This window comes from Mauremys reevesii, linkage group 13, assembly GCF_016161935.1.
Source record: "Mauremys reevesii isolate NIE-2019 linkage group 13, ASM1616193v1, whole genome shotgun sequence".
Taxonomy (NCBI): Eukaryota; Metazoa; Chordata; order Testudines; family Geoemydidae; genus Mauremys; species Mauremys reevesii.
The window spans coordinates 15,218,692-15,237,461 of record NC_052635.1 but is presented as its reverse complement, the minus strand read 5'-3'; the positions used below and the strand labels follow the sequence as shown (position 1 = coordinate 15,237,461).

General features: G+C 44.9%; 1 protein-coding gene and 1 pseudogene across 1 annotated transcript; both read right to left on the bottom strand.

The window, feature by feature from the left end:
* Nucleotides 1–345: 345 nt before the first annotated feature.
* Nucleotides 346–9,487, bottom strand: LOC120380094 (olfactory receptor 10A4-like). Its single transcript, XM_039497590.1, has 2 exons — nt 9,287–9,487; nt 346–1,287 (listed from the first exon to the last, which is right to left on the bottom strand). The coding sequence occupies exons 1-2, from the start codon at nt 9,485–9,487 to the stop codon at nt 346–348; spliced, it is 1,143 nt and encodes a 380-aa protein (XP_039353524.1).
* A 1,650-nt stretch (nt 9,488–11,137) lies between these two features.
* Nucleotides 11,138–12,191, bottom strand: LOC120381218 (annotated as a pseudogene).
* Nucleotides 12,192–18,770: the final 6,579 nt, after the last annotated feature.

Sequence of the window (18,770 nt, the reverse complement as noted above, 5' to 3'; positions counted from 1 at the left end):
TACCTGTGACTAATGCTCAGCCTCCCAGAGGATGGATCTCAGGCCAGGGATCAGGCGACAGCCTGCAGGTTGCTAGCTCCATAGGTAAGAGGCCAGCTCATTTAGGGAGAGAGACCCAGGAGAAAGGACCTAGAGGTCTCTCCACACCCGCCAGCTGGGAGGCCTGGCTGAAGAGACCTGCTGTGTGTGCAAGGGCTGCAGGACGGGCCAGGCAGGACCAGTCTGTCTTGACTGGCAATGTGGGTTGCACTGTTTTTTTTTAAATAAACCCACCGCTGGACACACTGACATCCCCCCAGGCCGCACTGGAATTCATTTGTGCCCTTGGGAAACCACACCCTACGTTCACCGAGGGCATGTCATCCCATGGAGCACCCTCCTCAGGGCCTCCTTGACCTCCTTGTTTCTCAGGCTGTAGACAATGGGGTTCAGCATGGACGTCACCACCGTGTAGAAGAGGGCCAGGAGCTTGTCGCTCTCCATTGAGTAGCTGGACTTGGGCCTGAGGTAGGTAATGATGCCAGAGCCATAGAAGAGCAAGACAACGATGAGGTGGGATGAGCAGGTGGAGAAGGCCTTGCGCTTCCCCTCAGCTGATGGGATCCTCAGGACGGAGGCAATGATGAAGAGGTAGGAGGACAGGATGAGCATGAATGGAGAGGTTATGAAAAGAAGAGCCACCAAGTACACGGCCAACACGTTCATGGAGGTGTCCCCGCAAGCCAGCTTCAGGAGGGGCGGGATGTCGCAGAAGAAGTGGTTGATCCTGTTGGGCCCACAGTATGTCAGACTGAAGACATAGCTGGTCTGGCTCAAGCCCACCAGCATCCCCACCATCCAGGAGGCTATGGCCAGTTGGGCGCAGGCCCCCTTTCTCATGATGAGGGTGTAGCGCAGCGGGTTGCAGATGGCCACATAGCGGTCGTAGGCCATGGCAGCCAGGAGGCAGCACTCAGTGATGCCAAAGAGGGTGAAAAAATACATCTGCGTGGCACAACCCCATAGTGAGATACTTCTGTTTTCTGACACCAGGCTCACCAGCATCTTGGGCACAATGGACGTTGTGTAGCAGATCTCCAGCAGGGACAGGTTGGTGAGGAAAAAATACATAGGCGTGTGGAGGGACGGGTTGGCTTTTATGATGGCCGTGATGAGAACGTTCCCCGTCAGGGACACCGCGTACATGGACAGAACCATTGCAAAGAGCAGCGCCTGCAGCTCCACCAGCCAGGAGAATCCAACAAAGATGAACTCGGTCACTGCGGTCTGATTTCCCTTGTCCAATGGCTTGGCGTATTTCAGTGGCAGAGGGAGTGAACAAAGTCACACACATCAGGGTGGAGAAAGCATGAAAATCATTTATTTACCTTTTTTGATAAATGCAAAAATACATCCAACTGAGACTGAAAATTTAGGCAAAGTGCTTGCAAACCAGCCAAGGAGGCTGGATGCTCAATTCCCATTAAAATTAATAGGATTTGGATATCCAGAAAATGGAAGCCATATCATGGATTCATCTACTAAGGCCTCCAACATTATGATCTAATTCAATCACAACTTATTAGTAGAGCTGGCTGGGAAATAATCTTTTTTTCCAGAAAAAAATAAAAATTGGAAGTCCAAAATCCAGATTTTTTTTTTCACTTTTCAGTGGCCAAAAAGTGAAAAATGATTTTAATTTTTCAAATTTTCTACACAATCCAGAATATTTTCTATAAAAACAGTAATTCTACTGAGAAAACTCACAATCTATGATAAAGCCATTTTCTACAGAAAATATGTTTTGATGGAAAATGTTCTTACTAGTGCTAGTTACTGGGATAAATTCAAGAATCACTTGGAAAAATTCTCTGCCTTGCATTATGCAGGAGTCCTGACTCAGTGATTTTAATTCATAGATTTTATTCCTAGCTATAAAGGACAGAAGGCTAGATTGGATCATTTCATCTGTCCTGCATAACACAGGCCATAATGGACCCTTATGGTCTTAAAATCAGACCTTTCTATCTCATTGGATCTTATTATAACCTGTGTAGCTGAGGGTACAACCTGTATCAGAGGGCAGCCAGATTTAAACTAAAGTATAGAAATACATGGTTTAAAGATAGGTTCATGAGAGGCTGAAGTCCTGTATTTTGGTTTCAATGGTTAAAGACAGTGTAAAGTTTTCTGCACTACCCTCTAAATTTGCTCATTCCTAACAGAGATGGGTGACATTTTTCAGCCAAAACTTTTTTTTCTTTGGGCAGGGAGGAGGTTTAAAAATGCAGATAAGATACAGAAATTCAGAAACATTTAGCAAATTCATGTCTGTTTCGCTGAACTGTTCATCTTGAAAAGAAAAGAAAAAAAAAGAAAAGAAAAGAAAAGAAAAGAAAAGAAAAAAATCAAAATATTTCATTCTGAGATTTCCAAAATGAAAGATTTTGATTTTTTGGGTCAACATGAATTTTTGTTTTGGAATTTTCTTCAATTAAGAAAAAAATCAGAAATGTACAAAAATGCTTGAAATCAAAACAAAACATTTTATTTCAGGTCAAACTAAACATTTTGGTCAACGCAACACATTTGTCTTTTCGGTTTGCAAAAAAATTCCAAATAACTTTGTTTTCAAGTTATCCGAAATTTGTTTTCTTGTTTTGGAACAGCCAGAACTTCAAAAATCTATTATTTGCACTGCAGTTCTAACCGTCATAACCAGTTGTGTGAATCAGATCATGATGCTTTGTTTTTGATCAATGCAGTGCTTAATAGTTATTACCGACAAGGTTTTTGGAACATTTTACTAAGACCAACCAAATCATTTTATACCTGCTAACAACCAGACAACTGATGCTAATTATTTTCATTCATGGAGATAGCAGCCAGCCAGTCAGCATCAAAAAAAAAAAGGATGAAACAATCAACTCTCGCCGTGGGACCAGATGAACAAGAAGCAGAAAGAAGAGAGAATTGAATCTTCTCTGTCCTTGTTCTGTGCCTTTGGATTGAACTTGCTGGGACTGAATGCTGGGGAAATTGTTGCAGCATCCAGTGGCTGGACATTTGCTCCCTGTTTGGGTGGAAATGAGCAAGCGTTCAAAGATCCATGGCACATTCTCAGCTACTAGCCACTGTTTAGCGAAGCAGCAAACAGAACAGATGGAGAAAACCTTTAGCAACATTTAGTTCTTCAGACTGCTGTAATTTTAATTGAGAATAAGGGAATGGGCAGCAGAGAGAAGCACAAAGGACAGAGAAGATGCAGTTACACTGAAGAGCTTTCTTGCTTTCCTTCTGTTTATGCATTGTGTCCATCAGCAGAGACCTGTTATTGTCTAACATCCCAAATATGCAATTTTCACATTTGGGAAGTGTGAAACTGCATCATTGCTTCGAGCAGGTGCAGCGCTTGGCTGTCTGTGTCTACCTGGGCAGCTCTTTCCCTGTCCCCATTGATGTTAAGGCCCATAAAGTTTCCCCTCTCTGAGTCATGCCTGACAGCTGGATTCTTGGTGCCAGACGCTGGTGCATGTCCCTCCTGCTACCCACTGAGACACTGACTCTGGCAGACACTCTGGCTTTATTACAGAGGTTTCCCTCTGCTTTTCTGGCTAACTTGGAAGATAAAGGAGTTGTTGATCTGGCCAATGAATCTTGGCATTGGTTACAGAGGAGTTCTGTGTAACACCTAGGATTTTTCAAAGGCATTTACACAGCTGCCTGTGTCTTGGTGAGTCCCAAATGATATTACAAAGAACCCATTGCCCAAGATATTGCCACTGTACACCAAAGTAAGAATTCATCATTAACAAGTGACACTAATAGCAAATGAGTAAGCATTATATAGACACTTGGTACTATGGTGTTCAGCACAGTATACAAATCTATATAGAATAGAACTTTGACATTATTATTAGTAGTAGTCGTAGTCATTGTCCCATCACACTGGCCTCTGTTCACCTGACTACGGCTTGAGGCCTTCAAGTTCTCAGTGGACGGAATCAAAAACCTTTCTGCTCTGTGCTTTACAGGCCAGCAAATAAGGAAACATAGACACTCAGGCCTCACAGTGATCTGTGCAGGCTTGGGACACACAGCAGCTAGTGAGAAACCCCTGCTCCAGCCCCCCGTGGTCTCCTCTCCTCCAGTCCAGTGCTCCAGCTATTGTATTAATAATAACACCACTGAGCTCTTCTGTAGCACTTGGAATCAGTTGATCTCAAAGTGCTTTATAAAGGAGGTCTCTGTCATCACCCCCATTTTATAGGTGGGGAAACTGAGGCATAGAGTGAACTAGTGGCTTGCCCATCATCACCCAGCAGGCCAGAGGCAGAGTTGGGAACAGGACTCAGGTCTCCTGAATGCTAGTCCAGTGCTCTACTTACTAGGTAACATTCTCTTCTGTAGCAATAGTGGCATTATGAAGAAGTCTGGGATAATAAATAAATCTTGTGGTGTGCCCCGGAGTTGATTAAACCTAGATACTAATGGACCAAGAGCTCTAGGCAGTGGTAGGTTGACTGGCTCTGTGTCACCTCCAAATCTTTTACTTCTACCTCTGGATTAACTCCAGTCCTAGTGTTATCACCAAATGGAAGGAATTTTGTAGGTGGGTGTTAGTTACATTTCTGAGAGCTGTGCAGGAATCCAAAGTTTTGTTTCATGGGAAATTCTGCATTTCGCAAATGTTTCCATTCCAAAATGGACCAGAAAAAAAAGTTGAAATTTTCCACGAAACAAAATTTTGAAAAAAAAATTATTCCTTGTGGATCAATTGAAATGCTTCATTTGGATGAAAATGAAACATTTCATTCTGATTTCAACTCTATCATCTCAGGTCATATCAGATACAAAAACTGAAATGAAAAGTCATTCCAAAATGGAGAACTGAAACATTCCATAGTGACCTTATCAGAATACTCCATTCTGGCGAAGAAAAAACAAACAAACAACAGAAATTTCATTGAAATGGATTGACTGAATGAACTTTTTCAGTCCAGATGAAACAGCATTTCCACTGAGGTCTAATGTTTATTATTATTTTTTTCGAAATTCAAATGGGGGGGTTACTCATAAATAAGATCAAAGGCCCAGATTTTTAAAGTAGTTAGGTATTTAAAACCCACTGAAATCAATTTGATTGAGGAACCAAGATATTTTTGAAAATCCCGCTAGGTGCCTAAATACCTTTAAAAATCTGGATTTAGGTGCCCTGACACTGAACTCACAATCCACATAGGAGGAACTGCCCAGCAGTCGAGAGAGAATCCATGTGGTAAAATAAATTAACTCAGTCTACAAATACAATATATTACATCACCGGGCCCCTTCCCTCACCCTTTTCCAAACTTCCTGTCACATAGATCCTCTCTGCAGCATGCTCTAAGTGTCAGCAGGGCTGTTTTCAACACTTCTCTACTAAATACATATTTCATGGATATTAAGACCAGAAGAAACCGCTGTGACCACCCAGTCTGAAAACACAGACCAGAGAGTTGCATCCTCAGTACAATGAGGATGAGCTACTGTTATTTATCGTAGTGTGTAGGAGCCCTAGTCATGGAACAGGAACCCTGTGCGAGTGCTGGAAAATATCTTTTAGAAAGATATCAGATCTTGATGTAAAGACTCCAAGAGAAGGAGGATTTACCACATCCGTTGTTGAATGTTTCTAATGTTTAATTACCCTCCCTGTTTAAAACTTGTGGTGTATTTCTACCCTGGATATGTCTAGCCTCAATTGAAAGCCATTGGATCTTTGGCTGCTAGGGAGCCCTTTACTATCAGAAATCCTTTCAGCCCATGAGCAAGTCACCTCTTATCCTCCTTGAGCATTAGCTAAACAGGTGACGTTTCCTTCATGTCTCACTGCAAGGAAGGTTTTCCAAACTTCACATATTTTTGGTGGCTCTTCTCTGAACCATCTCCAAGTTTTCAATGTCCTTTTTGAGGTGTTTTGACCACCAATGTACATGGTATCCCAGTAACTGTCCCTGCTAGTCAAACGTATTGCCACAAATTCTGCCCTGCTTTTCATCCCATGACGCACCGAAGAAGTTTCATATTAAGTGGGGTGAGCACCGTCCCATTCTACTCCTAGCTCTTCCCTTGTCACGCTTGTTTAGAAGTCAAACCAGCTAGAATTCTGGAGCTTACCTCTGAGAAAGGCACCATTCTCCTGGCTGGCTAAGGACTTGCTTGTGGATAGAACCAGAGTATTTCAGCTCTTTTCCCCTACCCAGGAGGACTCATCAGCTGAAGCTCACAGACACTTCCTCTGAGGAATAGGGTGTTAGACCAGCATGTCCCTTTGGGTTGGCTCCCAAGGAGAGGCAGCTGCCTAATGCCTAGAACTGCCTTTGGAAATCCCAAGCCAGGGAGCTGTTTTCTGTCTGATGTACAGGTCTTTGCTTTAATGGGAGTTCCATCCACAGGTAGTGACGGGGGTTCAAGAATCTGCCTTACCGGGGTTAGATTTGTTGTAGTTTTACCATAAGACATTTTACCAGAAGGTTACCAAGGAAGTTGTGAAATCCCTACCCATGGAGGATTTTTAAGAGCAGGTTAGACAAACATTTGTCAGGGATGGTCTAGGAGTACTTGGTGCAGGGGTGTGTGTGTGAATTCAATGGTGTTCTGAGGTTCTTTCTAGACTGACATTTCTATGGTTTTTTTTTTTTCATGGATTGCATTGAGAGCACGAGGCAACACACGGGTAGCAATAGAAGCAAGTGTCCTGCCTCATACTGAGCTCAGGGAATAGTCTGATGTGGTAGGACAGCCCAGTGGTTGGGACTTAAGACAGCGTGGTTCAGTTCCTGGTTCTGCCAGATACTTCCTGTGGGTCCTGGGGCAAGTCATTTAGGGCCCAAAGTTTATATATTATATTATATCACAGCCAAAACATTTTATAATAAATATAATATAATCAGAACAGTAGTCAAAATGAGACATGAGTAACAAATAAGATTATTCCTAGGCCAGATTTTGCCCCTTACCTGCTATGTATTTGAGGGTAAATGTGGGTAAATGGAATGTAGCCTGGGTTATTCACCTGCTACGCTGAGTTTAACCCCACCACACAGACTTTGGTCCTTGTGGGCTGCAGTGATCACCACACAGAGGATTTTGCAAAAATGCAGGACTAGGCCAGTGATATTCACACCTGTCTGAGTTAAGAGCTGCAGAAAGAATAACCTATTGTCATAGAGCGCAATTAGATGTATTTGGACCCACTAGATACACTTGGTTAAAAACACTGAAATGGTTCAAAGAATGCCTGACCTCCCTTCTGCCTGCCCCCTCCTCTTTTCCCCTTCCCCATCCCCGGTCATCTTCCCTCCTTCCCACCTTTCTCTATTCATGTGTTTCTTGTCCTTTTTTATTACTGCCCCACCCCTCAAATATGCTATGTCTATGTAGCATTGTCTGTCTTTGTGTTGTCTCACCTGGTTGCTTTGAGAAGTTGTAAAATTGTGTAATCCCATAGTTCTACTGGAGTGGAGCCCTGTGCCTGACCCAAACCTGATGGGACTTGACTACAGGCATCGGGTTCGGGATGCATTGGGTACAGAACCCAACAACAAGTGTCAGGTTTGGGTTGATGAAAATTCACACCCGGGAGATGGAGCAGTCCAGACCCTGCACCTCCTCCAGACCCGTTCAGTGATGGGGAAAAGGGATGCCTGGAAGTGGGGGCTGGAGCTGGGTTGGGTGGTGAAGGGATGGCCAGGCAGAGCCATGTCATTTTGGGTAGTGGGAGGAGGGCTGTTTCCCCTCCAGTGCAAGAGACGCTCCCAGTTGTGTATAAGCAGCTTCAGACACAGGCAACAGAGATCCAGGTGGGCAGCTGTTTAGGGTGAACATGGCGGGGAGTGGGAGGAGGCTCTGCAACTCCAATTTTTGGCCAAAATCTCTCTTTTGGATTTTTTTGGCTGAAAGCTTAAACATTTCCATGGGAAAAAATGTTTTGGACTGGTTCCACTAAGACCCTATTATGACAGTACAATGAGTGTGGAGTGAGAATCTTAGCACATATGTGCTATGTATGTTGCTGAAGAAATTATAGGTAGATCACTCTGGGCTTTGCTGACACACGCCTCTGTTTTCTTTTCTTCTCTTTACAGAGGTAACCAGAAAGTTCCCTTCTGTGAAGTTTGGCGGTCATGTTAGCAGATATATTGTAGTGTTGTAACAACTGTCATATTTCATCAGGTCAGGCAAAAAAAGTATTATACATTAAAGGCCAGATTTTTAAAGATATTTAGGTGCCTAAAGATGCAGATAGGTGCCTAGTGGGCTTTTCAAAAATATATTGGCTCCTAATATCTGTTGAAATCAATTAATTTTAGGTACTGAGGTGTTATAAAATCCCAATAGGTGCCTAACTGAATCTTTAAGGACTTAAATTTATTTGAAAATCTGGTCTTAAGTAAATATGGAATAAAGTTAAAAGGGGTGGAATAACAAGGACGTATTTGGAGATCTGAGGAAAGATTCTTTCTTTCTTTCTTTCTTTCTTTCTTTCTTTCTTTCTTTCTTTCTTTCTTTCAGAGAACACACAAGAAAAAATTAAACATCTATCACCAAGTTCACCAAGTTAATAAAACTGTTGTATATTTTTTTACCTAAAACAGTGTTTAATTTTAAGTGCAAAGGGAAATCTGCTCAGGAACAGGGGCTGGTGCATTGTCCTCTCTACACTGAGGGAGGGGCGGAGTGGGTAATAAACGTACACTGGTCAGGGTTTTGACCAGGGCAAGACTGAACAGCTCTGGGGTCCTAGGGTGGGGGCTGAAGTTTCTCTATCGTTGAGTGATTAGCAAAGGCATTCATGTAGCTGCAGCCGGGTGTGTCCCTGCCTGTGTAAATGCTTGTGTGAGCGCATGATCAGGAGAGGTCTGCAGCTTGTCACAGCATCACAGTGAGTAAGGGAGTCCAGGCTGGTGAGACAGAAGGCTCAGTGGTACTCCAGTTCCAAGTTGCACCTCGGGGTAGTCTGTCACACTCGGTTCAGTGGTGAAGGCACTCAGCCAGGTTTATCAACGAAGCATGGCTGTAGTGCCCTATACGTATGACAGGTACAGGAGCACATGTATGCTCGTTACAATGGACTCGGCTCAGTGAGAAGTGTGATTTTCCACTTTCCGCTCATCTGAACCAAGACACACCTTCTGCGACCCCTTTTGATGCACTGATGCAAACAGGTTACATATTGCCCCTCCGATGTGGTGAGTTACCACTCTCTACCTTGTCCTTGTTGGTTCCATCAAAACATCTCTAACCATCACACTGTCATACTGACCTTATCTTTAGGCGGGGTCAGTGTGTACCTGTTATCTTCCAGGAGTGTGTTCCTACCATCAAAAGTATTGGGGTGTTCTGGTACCATGCTTCTGGAATGTGTTTGCTTGAGTGCCCTGTACCTAGCACTTCTCAGCAATGTGTCTCCTTTTGCAATACCAGCCCTGTTCTTGCCAAGTTCTGTGAACGTGTAGGCAGCCATGTTTTGTAACGGGGCCTGACTTCTGCCTATAGCCTGACTCTTGCTAACTTTGCTTTATATCAGCAGGGCCTGATTACTTTACTTCAGGCCTTAGTCTTCATACCAGGCCCCTCATACCAGGCCTTATGTCTCAGGTTTTCTCTTTCTACTGCAGGAGCAAATTAAAACAATAGTCCCATACCACACCCACCTTCACTCAGGGAGGGACTGGCACGCACCCATCTGTAGGCAGTTCCTGCTCCGAGCCAGGCCTATCTCATAGAGTCAGAGCTGGAGATCGGTCCCTGCTCCCTGCCAACCCCCAAATGATCTGGGCTTTCCCCTGCTAGCCCCTCCCTCCAGTAATGGGGCATAGGAACATAAGAACAGCCATACTGGGTCAGACCAATGGTCCATCTAGCCCAGTATCCTGTCTTCCAACAGTGGCCAATGCCAGGTGCTTCAGAGGGAATGAACAGAACAGATAATCATTGAGTGAACCATCACTTGTTGTCCAGTCTTCTGGCAGTCAGAGGTTTAGGTACACCCAAAGCATGGGCTTGCATCTCTGACCATCCTGGCTAATAGCCATTGATGGACCCCATGCTCTGTTACCCTTCCAAGGGTTTCACTGTACTGGGGTGATCTCAGGAATTCCCTGAGGACACGACACCTTTGTCCAATAAGTGACTGACACAAGCAGTTCAAACACACAAAGCCTTTTAACACAAAAATCCCTACTGCAGTTAGCTAGAAGCACCTCGAACCGCAGTGACATACAATCAGAGGTGATCCTGAATAGGCAGCTTCCCGCTTCCGATGGCCAGTTGTCTGCATGTCATCGGGGGAGAATGATTTGTGACCACGGCTCTTGCTAGCAGTTCTCAATTAGTGTCTTCTCTCTCGCTCCCCCTCTCTCTTGCTTTGGTTCCCTGGCTCTTGTTTATCTTTATAGTTAAGACTTTGGACACGTGCTGACTTTGTGGTTAACCACTTGCTGCTGCGCTCCATGTCATGACCTGCTGCTTTACCACTTTTTGTTATTTTTCCACAAATTTGTTAATTGTTTTGCCCCAACAGGCCGTCTAAGTGACTTGCACACTTTCAGTTAATGGTGGTAAAGGTTTCAAAAGGCAGTAATGCTTGTTTTCCATTATCATCCCCCAACTGATCTAGTTTTTTTTTGCCCAGTTATACTTTTGGCCTTCACAACATCCCTGGCAATGAGGTCCACAGGTTGACTATGTATTGTGTGACGATATGCTGTTTGTTTGTTTGTTTGTTTGTTTGTTTGTTTGTTTGTTTGTTTGTTTGAAACCTTCTTTCTTGTGTTATGTGAAGGGGTAAGTAACATTTCATTTTTCACTTTCTCCACACCAGTCATGATTTTATAGACTGAAATGACCAGAACTGCACACAGTATTCAAGGTGTGGACGTGCCATGGATTTAAATAGTCACAATGGAGTGGGACAGAGGTGACTGAACCCACACCAGCTCATGATCCTCTTCCTGACCAGTGTGGGTTTGCATCACAGTATGAAAATGACTTACATAACCATTTCGATTGAGTTCTGTGCTAGGTTATTCACAGTGGCCTAAAGGAATTAGGCACTAATCTGTCAATGGGAGTTGGGTGCTAAACCTCCACAGGCTGTTCTGAAAATGACAGGCTAAATCATGCCTAAGTTCTGCAGCACAGCTTTCCTGAAGGCCCCTTCACCTCTTTGTTCCTCAGACTGTAGATGATGGGGTTGAACATTGGGGTGATGACTGTGTACATGAGAGACAGAGCTTTATGAAAGGCTAGGAACCGCTCAGCCAATGGTGACACATATATGATATGCTATTCACCCACAAAAGCTTATGTCCAATACATCTGTTAGTCAGAAAGGTGCCACCGGACTCTTTGTTGCTTTTTTACAGATCCAGACTAACATGGCTACCCCTCGGTTACTTGACATACATGATAATGATGGTCCCGTATTACAGACTCACCACCAGCAGGTGAGAGGAGCAAGTGGAAAAGTCCTTTTGCCTCCTGGCAGAGGAGGCAATTTGCAGGATGGCTGAGAGGCTAAAAATGTAAGACACAACGATGAAGAGGAAAGACACCGGGGTACCAGGGAGCAGGAGACCAGAATAATCATTTCCGCCATGGGGCTTTTTGTGCAGGACAATTTGAGCAGCTCCTCCATGTCACAGAACAAATTATTAATTTCATTAGGGCCACAGAAGCTTAGCTGGGGAACCATCCCCACTGCTAATGCACTGACTGAGAAACCAGTTATCCAGGAGGCAGATACCAGCTGAAGGCAGACCCTGAGGTTCATCATAACATTATCGCTGAGTGGGTTGCATATGGCTAGATAATGGTCATAAGCCATGACTGCAAGTAGGAAGCACTCAATGCAAGCCAAAGCACTGAAAAAGAACAACTGCGTGATGCAGTCCCTGAAGGACATTGTCCTGTCCTCTGCCAAGAATCCAGCCAGCAACCTGGGGCAATGACTGAGGTGTCCAGGAAGTACAAGTTCCCCAGAAAAAAGTACATGGGTGTGTGAAGCTGCTGATCAGCCACAACTAGCACAACAATCAGAAGGTTCCCAGCCATGGTCACAATGTAGATTGCTAGAAACAGCACAAATGTAGAATCTGAACTTCATCCAGGTTCCTGAATCCCAGCAGAATGAACTTGATGATGGATGTTTCATTTTTCCATTGCATGTGTCCCATGTGTTCTCTGGAAAGAAAGAAAGAAAGAAAGAAAGAAAGAAAGAAAGAAAGAAAGAAAGAAAGAAAGAAAGAAAGAAAGAAAGAAAGAAAGAAAGAAAGAAAGAAAGAAAAATTGTTTCTCCCCGGATCTCCAGATATGTCTCAAAGACATATCATCTACCATCCCTTTTAACTTTATTCAATATTTATTTAAGAAGTGATTTTCAAAAGCTTGAGGGTTTCTCTACACTGCACTTTTGTCGTTAAAACTTTTGTTGCACAGGTGTGTGAACAAAACATCCTCCTGAATGACAAAAGTTTTAACGATGAAAAGTGCCGGTGCGGACAGCGCTTTCTTGGAAGCTGTTCTCTCCTCAACGAAGCAACCGCCCCTCATGGGAAGGAGGGCTTATTTTGTCACCGAGAGAGAGTTCTCCCGGTGACAGAGGCAGCTACACTGCTTACCTTACAATGGTGCAGTTGCAGCGTCACTGCTGCACCGTTTAAAGATGTGCAGCATAGACATAGCCTCAATTAGGCACCTAGTGGGATTTTACAACACCTCAGTACCTAAATTAATTGATTTCAACAGATATTATGTGACAAGATGGTTTTGAAAATCCCAGTAGGCTCTAAATACCTTCAAAAATCTGGCCCATAACCTTTTAAAAAGCATTAGCAAATCCATCTAGAAACATCTCTGCATCTTTAGGCACCTAAATACCTTTGAAAATCTGGCCCTTAGTGTATAATACTTTTTCATTTGACCTGATAACATACGAGTTGTTACCTCACTACAATATATCTGCCAACATGACAACAGAACTTCACAGAAGGGCACTTTTTGTTACCTCTGTAAAGAGAAAAAAAATAACAGAGGCATATGTCAGCAAAACCCAGAGTGACTTACCTATAATTTCTTCAGCAACTTACATAGCACATATGGATGAGATTCTCACTCCACTCCCATTGTATTGGCATAATGGGGTCTTAGTGGAATTGATCCAAAACATGTTTTTTTCAATGGAAATTTTAAAGTTTTTAGCCAAAAAACTTGAAAACAGATTTTGGCCAAAAATTGGAGTTGCAGTGCCTCTTGGGATATGTAGTTTGCACCTCATGTCTCCATTCTCAAGAAGCTGGGATCCCCCATCTGGACTACATCTTCCATAATGCAGCAGGAACAGGGACACCATATTGCAAAGCTATCCCTCACTAAGATCATAGAATCATAGAATCATATAAGATTAGGATAGGAAGAGACCTCAGGAGGTCATCTAGTCCAATCCCCTGCTCAAAGCAGGACCAACACCAACTAAATCATCCCAGCCAAGACTTTGTGAAGCCACACCTTAAAAATCTCTAAGGATGGAGATTCCACCACTTCCCTAGGTAACTCATTCCAGTGCTTCACCACCCTCCTGGTGAAATAGTGTTTCCTAATATCCAACCTAGACCTCCCCCACTGCAACTTGAGAACATTGCTTCTTGTTCTGTCATCTGCCACCACTGAGAACAGCCTAACTCCATCCTCTGTGGAACCCGCCTTCAGGTAGTTGAAGGCAGCTATCAAATCCCCCCTCACTGTTCTCTTCTACAGACTAAAGAACCACAGTTCCCTCAGCCTCTCCTTGTAAGTCATGTGCCCCAGCCCCCTAATAATTCTGTCGCCCTCCACTGGACTCTCTCCAATTTGTCCACATCCTTCTTGTAGTGTGGGGCCCAAAATACTTCAGATGAGGCCTCACCAATGCCGAATAGAGGGGAATGAACCCGTCCCTCAATCTGCTGGCAATGCTTCTACTAATACAGCCCAATATGCTGTTGGGCTTCTTGGCAACAAGGACACATTGCTGATTCATGTCCAGCTTCTCACCCACTGTAATCCCCAGATCCTTTTCTGCAGAACTGCTGCTTAGCTAGTCGGCCCCAGCCTGTAGTGGTGCCTGGGATTCTTCTGTCCTAAGTGCAGGACTCTGCACTTGTCCTTATTGAACCTCATTAGGTTTCTTTTAGCCCAATCCTCCAATTTGTCTAAGTCACTCTGGACCCTATCCCTACCTTCCAGCATATCTACCTCTCCCCTCAGTTTAGTGTCATCTGTGAACTTGCTGAGGGTGCAATTCATCCCGTCATCCAGATCATTGATAAAGATGTTGAACAAAACCAGCCCCAGGACTGACCCCTGGAGCACTCCACTTGATACTGGCTGTCAACTAGACATCAAGCCATTGATCACTACCCGTTGAGCCCAACAATCTAGCCAGCTTTCTATCCACATTATAGTCCATTCATCCAGCTCATACTTCTTTAACTTGCTGGCAAGAATACTGTGGAAGACCGTATCAAAAGCTTTGCTAAAGTCAAGATATATCACATCCACCACTTTTCACTTATCCATAGAGCCAGTTAACTCATCTGTCATAAATATAAAGGGAAGAGTAATAACCTTTATGTATGCAGTAACATCAAATCCCTCCTGGCCAGAGGTACAGAATCACTTACCTGTATGTGATTAATCAGTTCAATTTGCCTAACTTGCACCTGACCAGAAGGACCAATGGGGAAAAAAGATACTTTCAAACCCTGGGGGTGTAGTTTTTGTTAATGCTCTCTGTTTTGTTCCCTCTTGACACAAAGAGGGAGACCAAGCAGGTAATCCAGCTCCTATTAAAATGATACATCTATGCTGGAGGTAATATTATTCTTGCTTTGTAACTGGGAAGCAGAGTCAGAGGGGAATCCTCGGTGTTTTAAGTCTTTTTATTACCCTGTAAACTTACCTTCCATCCTGATTTTACAGGTGCTTTTAGAGGTGCTTTTTTTACTTTTTTCTTTATAATAAAGTTTTTCTTTTATGAATCTCATTGGTTTTTAGTGTCCTAAAAACCCAAGGGTCTGGTCTATGCTCATTTTGTTAATCTATTTGATTGGTAGATTATTTTCAAGCCTCCCCAGGAAAAGGGGTGAAGGGGCTTGCGGGGATATTTGGGAGGGGGATAGGGCTCCAAGTGGCCCTCTTGAATATTTATTTAAATCACTTGGTGGTGGCAGCAATACCATCCAAGGACAAGGAAAAGAATTTATGCCTTGGGGAAGTTTTTAACCTAAGCTGGTGGAATATAAGCTTAGGGGATCTTTCATGAGGGTCCCCACATTTGTACCTGTAGCGGGATGGTTACCTGCTCCTGCCCTGAAGGGTTTAAAAAGCAGCCTGGGAGGGCTTGAAAGCTACAGCTCTAAAAGCTGGGCTGATTGGGGAAGTCGCCGCAGCTGGGCCACAGCCCAATCAGGCCACAACTGGCCTGTATAAAAAGGCCAGGGAAGCCAGGAGCAAACTCTCTTTGCCTGTAGAGAGAGAAGGGCCTGGCTGCAGGGAGTTAGAGACAGGGTACCTGAATGAAGCAGGGCTGGGGAGCTCGAGCCTGGAAAGCCCCAGGCTGCAGCTTAGCATAAGGCAACAGGTACTGGGGGTTGCAGAGGGCAGCCCAGGGGTAGGCAAAGGCAGCAGGTCCAAAACCAAACCCCTTTGCCTATGATGAGGGGCTGATATTGCAGTCTGCCCTAGTGAACGGGGGCTAGATGGAGACTGGGCAGTAGCCAAAACTGAGGCAAAGTGGGGATAGTGGGTTGTGGGGATCCCCAGGGGGCAGCACCCCAGTTAAAAGGGCACCAGGGTCCAGGGAGGGACACGGGGGCCAAGAGGACAGGTGGATCACTGGCCTGCAGAGGGCACTCCTGGCTGGCAGTTAGCTAATTCCCAAGGACAACCAGCAGGAGGTGCTGCAGGGGTGAGTCTGCACGTCTACAGTACCTCAGAGTGGGGAGGGAACCCTGATATCATCATAGAAGGCAATCAGCTTGGTAAGGTATGACTTGCCCTTGGTGAACCCATGTTGACTGTTCCTGATCACCTTCGTCTCCTCCAAATGCTTCAAAATGGATTCCTTGAGTACCTGCTCCATGATTTTGCTTGGGACTGAAGTAAGGCTGACCGCTCTGTAGTTTCCCAGGTTCTCTTTCTTCCCTTTTTAAAATATGGGCACTATATTTGCCTTTTTCAAATCATCTGGGACCTCCCTGATAGCCACTAATTTTCAAAGATAATGGCCAATGGCTGCACAATCATAAAAGCACCCTTGGATGCATTAGATCTGGACCCATGGACTTGTGCATGTACAGCTTTTCTAAATACTCCTTAATCTGTTCATTCACCACTGAGGGTTGCTCCCTCCTCCCCATACTGTGTTGCCCAGTGCAGCAGTCTGTGAAGCATTGAGTACTTCAGCTTTTTCCACATCATGTGTCACTAGGTTGCCTCCCCCATTTAGTAAGGGTCCCCCACTTTCCCTGACCTCCTTCTTGTTGCTAACATATCTGTAGAAACCCTTCTTGTTACCCTTCAAATCTCTTGCTAGCTGCAACTCCAATTGTGCTTTTGCCTTCCTGATTACACCCCTTCATGCTCTAGCAATATTTTTATATTCCTCCCTAGTCATCTGTCCAAATTTCCACTTCTTTTAAGCTTCCTTTTTATGTTTAAGCTCACCAAAGATTTCACTGTTAAGCCAAGCTGGTCACCTGCCATATATGCTATTCTTTCAGCACTTCGGGATGGTTTGTTCCTGCACCCTTAATAAGACTTCTTTAAAATACAGCCAGCTCTCCTGAACTCCTTGCCCCCTCATATTAGCTTCCTAGGGGATCCTGCCCATTAGTTCCCTAAGGGAGTCTAAATCCAAGGTCCGTATTTTGCTACTCTCCTTTCTTCCTTTTGTGAGGATCCTGAACTCAACCATTTCATGGTCATTGATGCCTAGGTTGCCACCCACTTCTATTTCCCCTACCAATTCTTCCCTGTTTGTAAGCAGCAGGTCAAGAGGAGCATGGCCCCTAGTTGGTTGCTCCAGCACTTGTACCAGGAAGTTGTCCCCAATACTCTCCAAAAACTTCCTGGAGAGATGGGAGACCAGGATGCATTGTGAGGGATGGATGAGGAAGCCCAGCCTGTAGGGGAAAATGGAGACACTTGGAACAAACTACAACTCCCAGGAGGCACTGCAACTCCCATTATTTGGGTAAATTCTCCCAGTCCTTAGACCCAGTACTCAGGTTGCATCACTATTTACCAGCAGGCTCAGCCAGGTTCAACTGTTTTTGCAAAATTTCTCATGGGGAGCTGTGACCAGGGGTGAACATATTGTCCCAAACCAGCCTTTTTGAAAGCAAGTATCATTTAATCTCAACAGTAGGAATCAATGCACACCACAACGATGGGGTTTTGTTCCCAAAGCAAACAGCCAATATTCAGCTGCCTTACCTGAAGTTGTGGTAGGATTAATTTATCCAGAGATCCCACTTCTCACTCTGGGAGGAACAGTCTCTATCCCTGCAGCCTCTGAGCTCCAGCGGCTTGGATTTTTAAACACTCCCAAAGCAGTTTCCCACCTGTCAGCCCTCCTGTCTGCAGTCACCAGCCTGGTGGTGGTAAAACTTAAAAGGCACTGTCCTTATAACGGGTTCAGGTTGCCTTGAATGGTGCACTGAGGTTTGGGACTGTGGGTGTGTGCTGAGGAGTCTGGGGTGCAGAGGGAGCTTGGGCAGTGGATGTGGAGAAGGTGAGGGGGAAGACCCCCCACCTTAGCCTCAGAGACACATGATAGACTGAGTGAGCAGCATGGTTAGGGAAGCTGCTCCCGCACCCTGCCCAAAAAAACCAGCTGCCTGCCTGTGTCTGCAGCTGCTTTTACACAACCAGTAGCACCTCGTTCCCTGGAGGAGAAACAGCCCTCTTAACCCTGCCCAAAATGACATGGCCCTGCCCGGCCACCCTTTCGTCACCCAACCCAGCTCCAGACCCCACCTCCAGGCACCCCTCTCCCCATCACTGAGCAGGACTGGAGGAGGTGCAGATGTCATGGGTGTGACTTTTCATCCCCAACCCAAACCTGACACTTGTTGTTGGGTACTGTGCCCAAAGCAACCCGAACCCAACACCTATAGTCGTGTCTCATCAGGTTTGGGTCAGGCACAGGGCTCTACTCCAGTAGAACTATGGGATTACACAATTTTACAATGTTTCAAAGCAGCCAGGTGAGATAATACAAAGGCAGACAATGCTACATAGACATAGCATATCTGGGGCGGGGGGCGGGGGGAGTAATAAAAGAGAAGTGTCCACCTCCTTCAACAGCTGCCTGAATGCTGGACACTACTTTGTTTGTTACAGTTCCAACAGACATCTGATCCCCTTGCTGTCATTGAGCAGCATGCTGCTCCACACAGAGTGCCATTGAAATGACTTACGGTGTAAAGTACAACTCAGTGTAAGCAAGAGAATCCAAAGCCGGCAAGTAATTTTTTCTCTCAAAGAGGCAAGAGGGGCAGGGCTTAGCACACAGCCCCCTCCTTGCCATCTCCCATGGGCTAGCTTGGTCACCTCCCAGCAGGGCTGGCTTTTATGGATCCCATTCTTAGGCATCCATCCCTCCTCATTCATTGCATAGAGGCCTGGGCACCTCACTCAGGCTTTGTGGATCCCAGTGATTTTCTAGGCACCTAAGAGTTAGGAGTGGGGACGCTCAGCGCCTA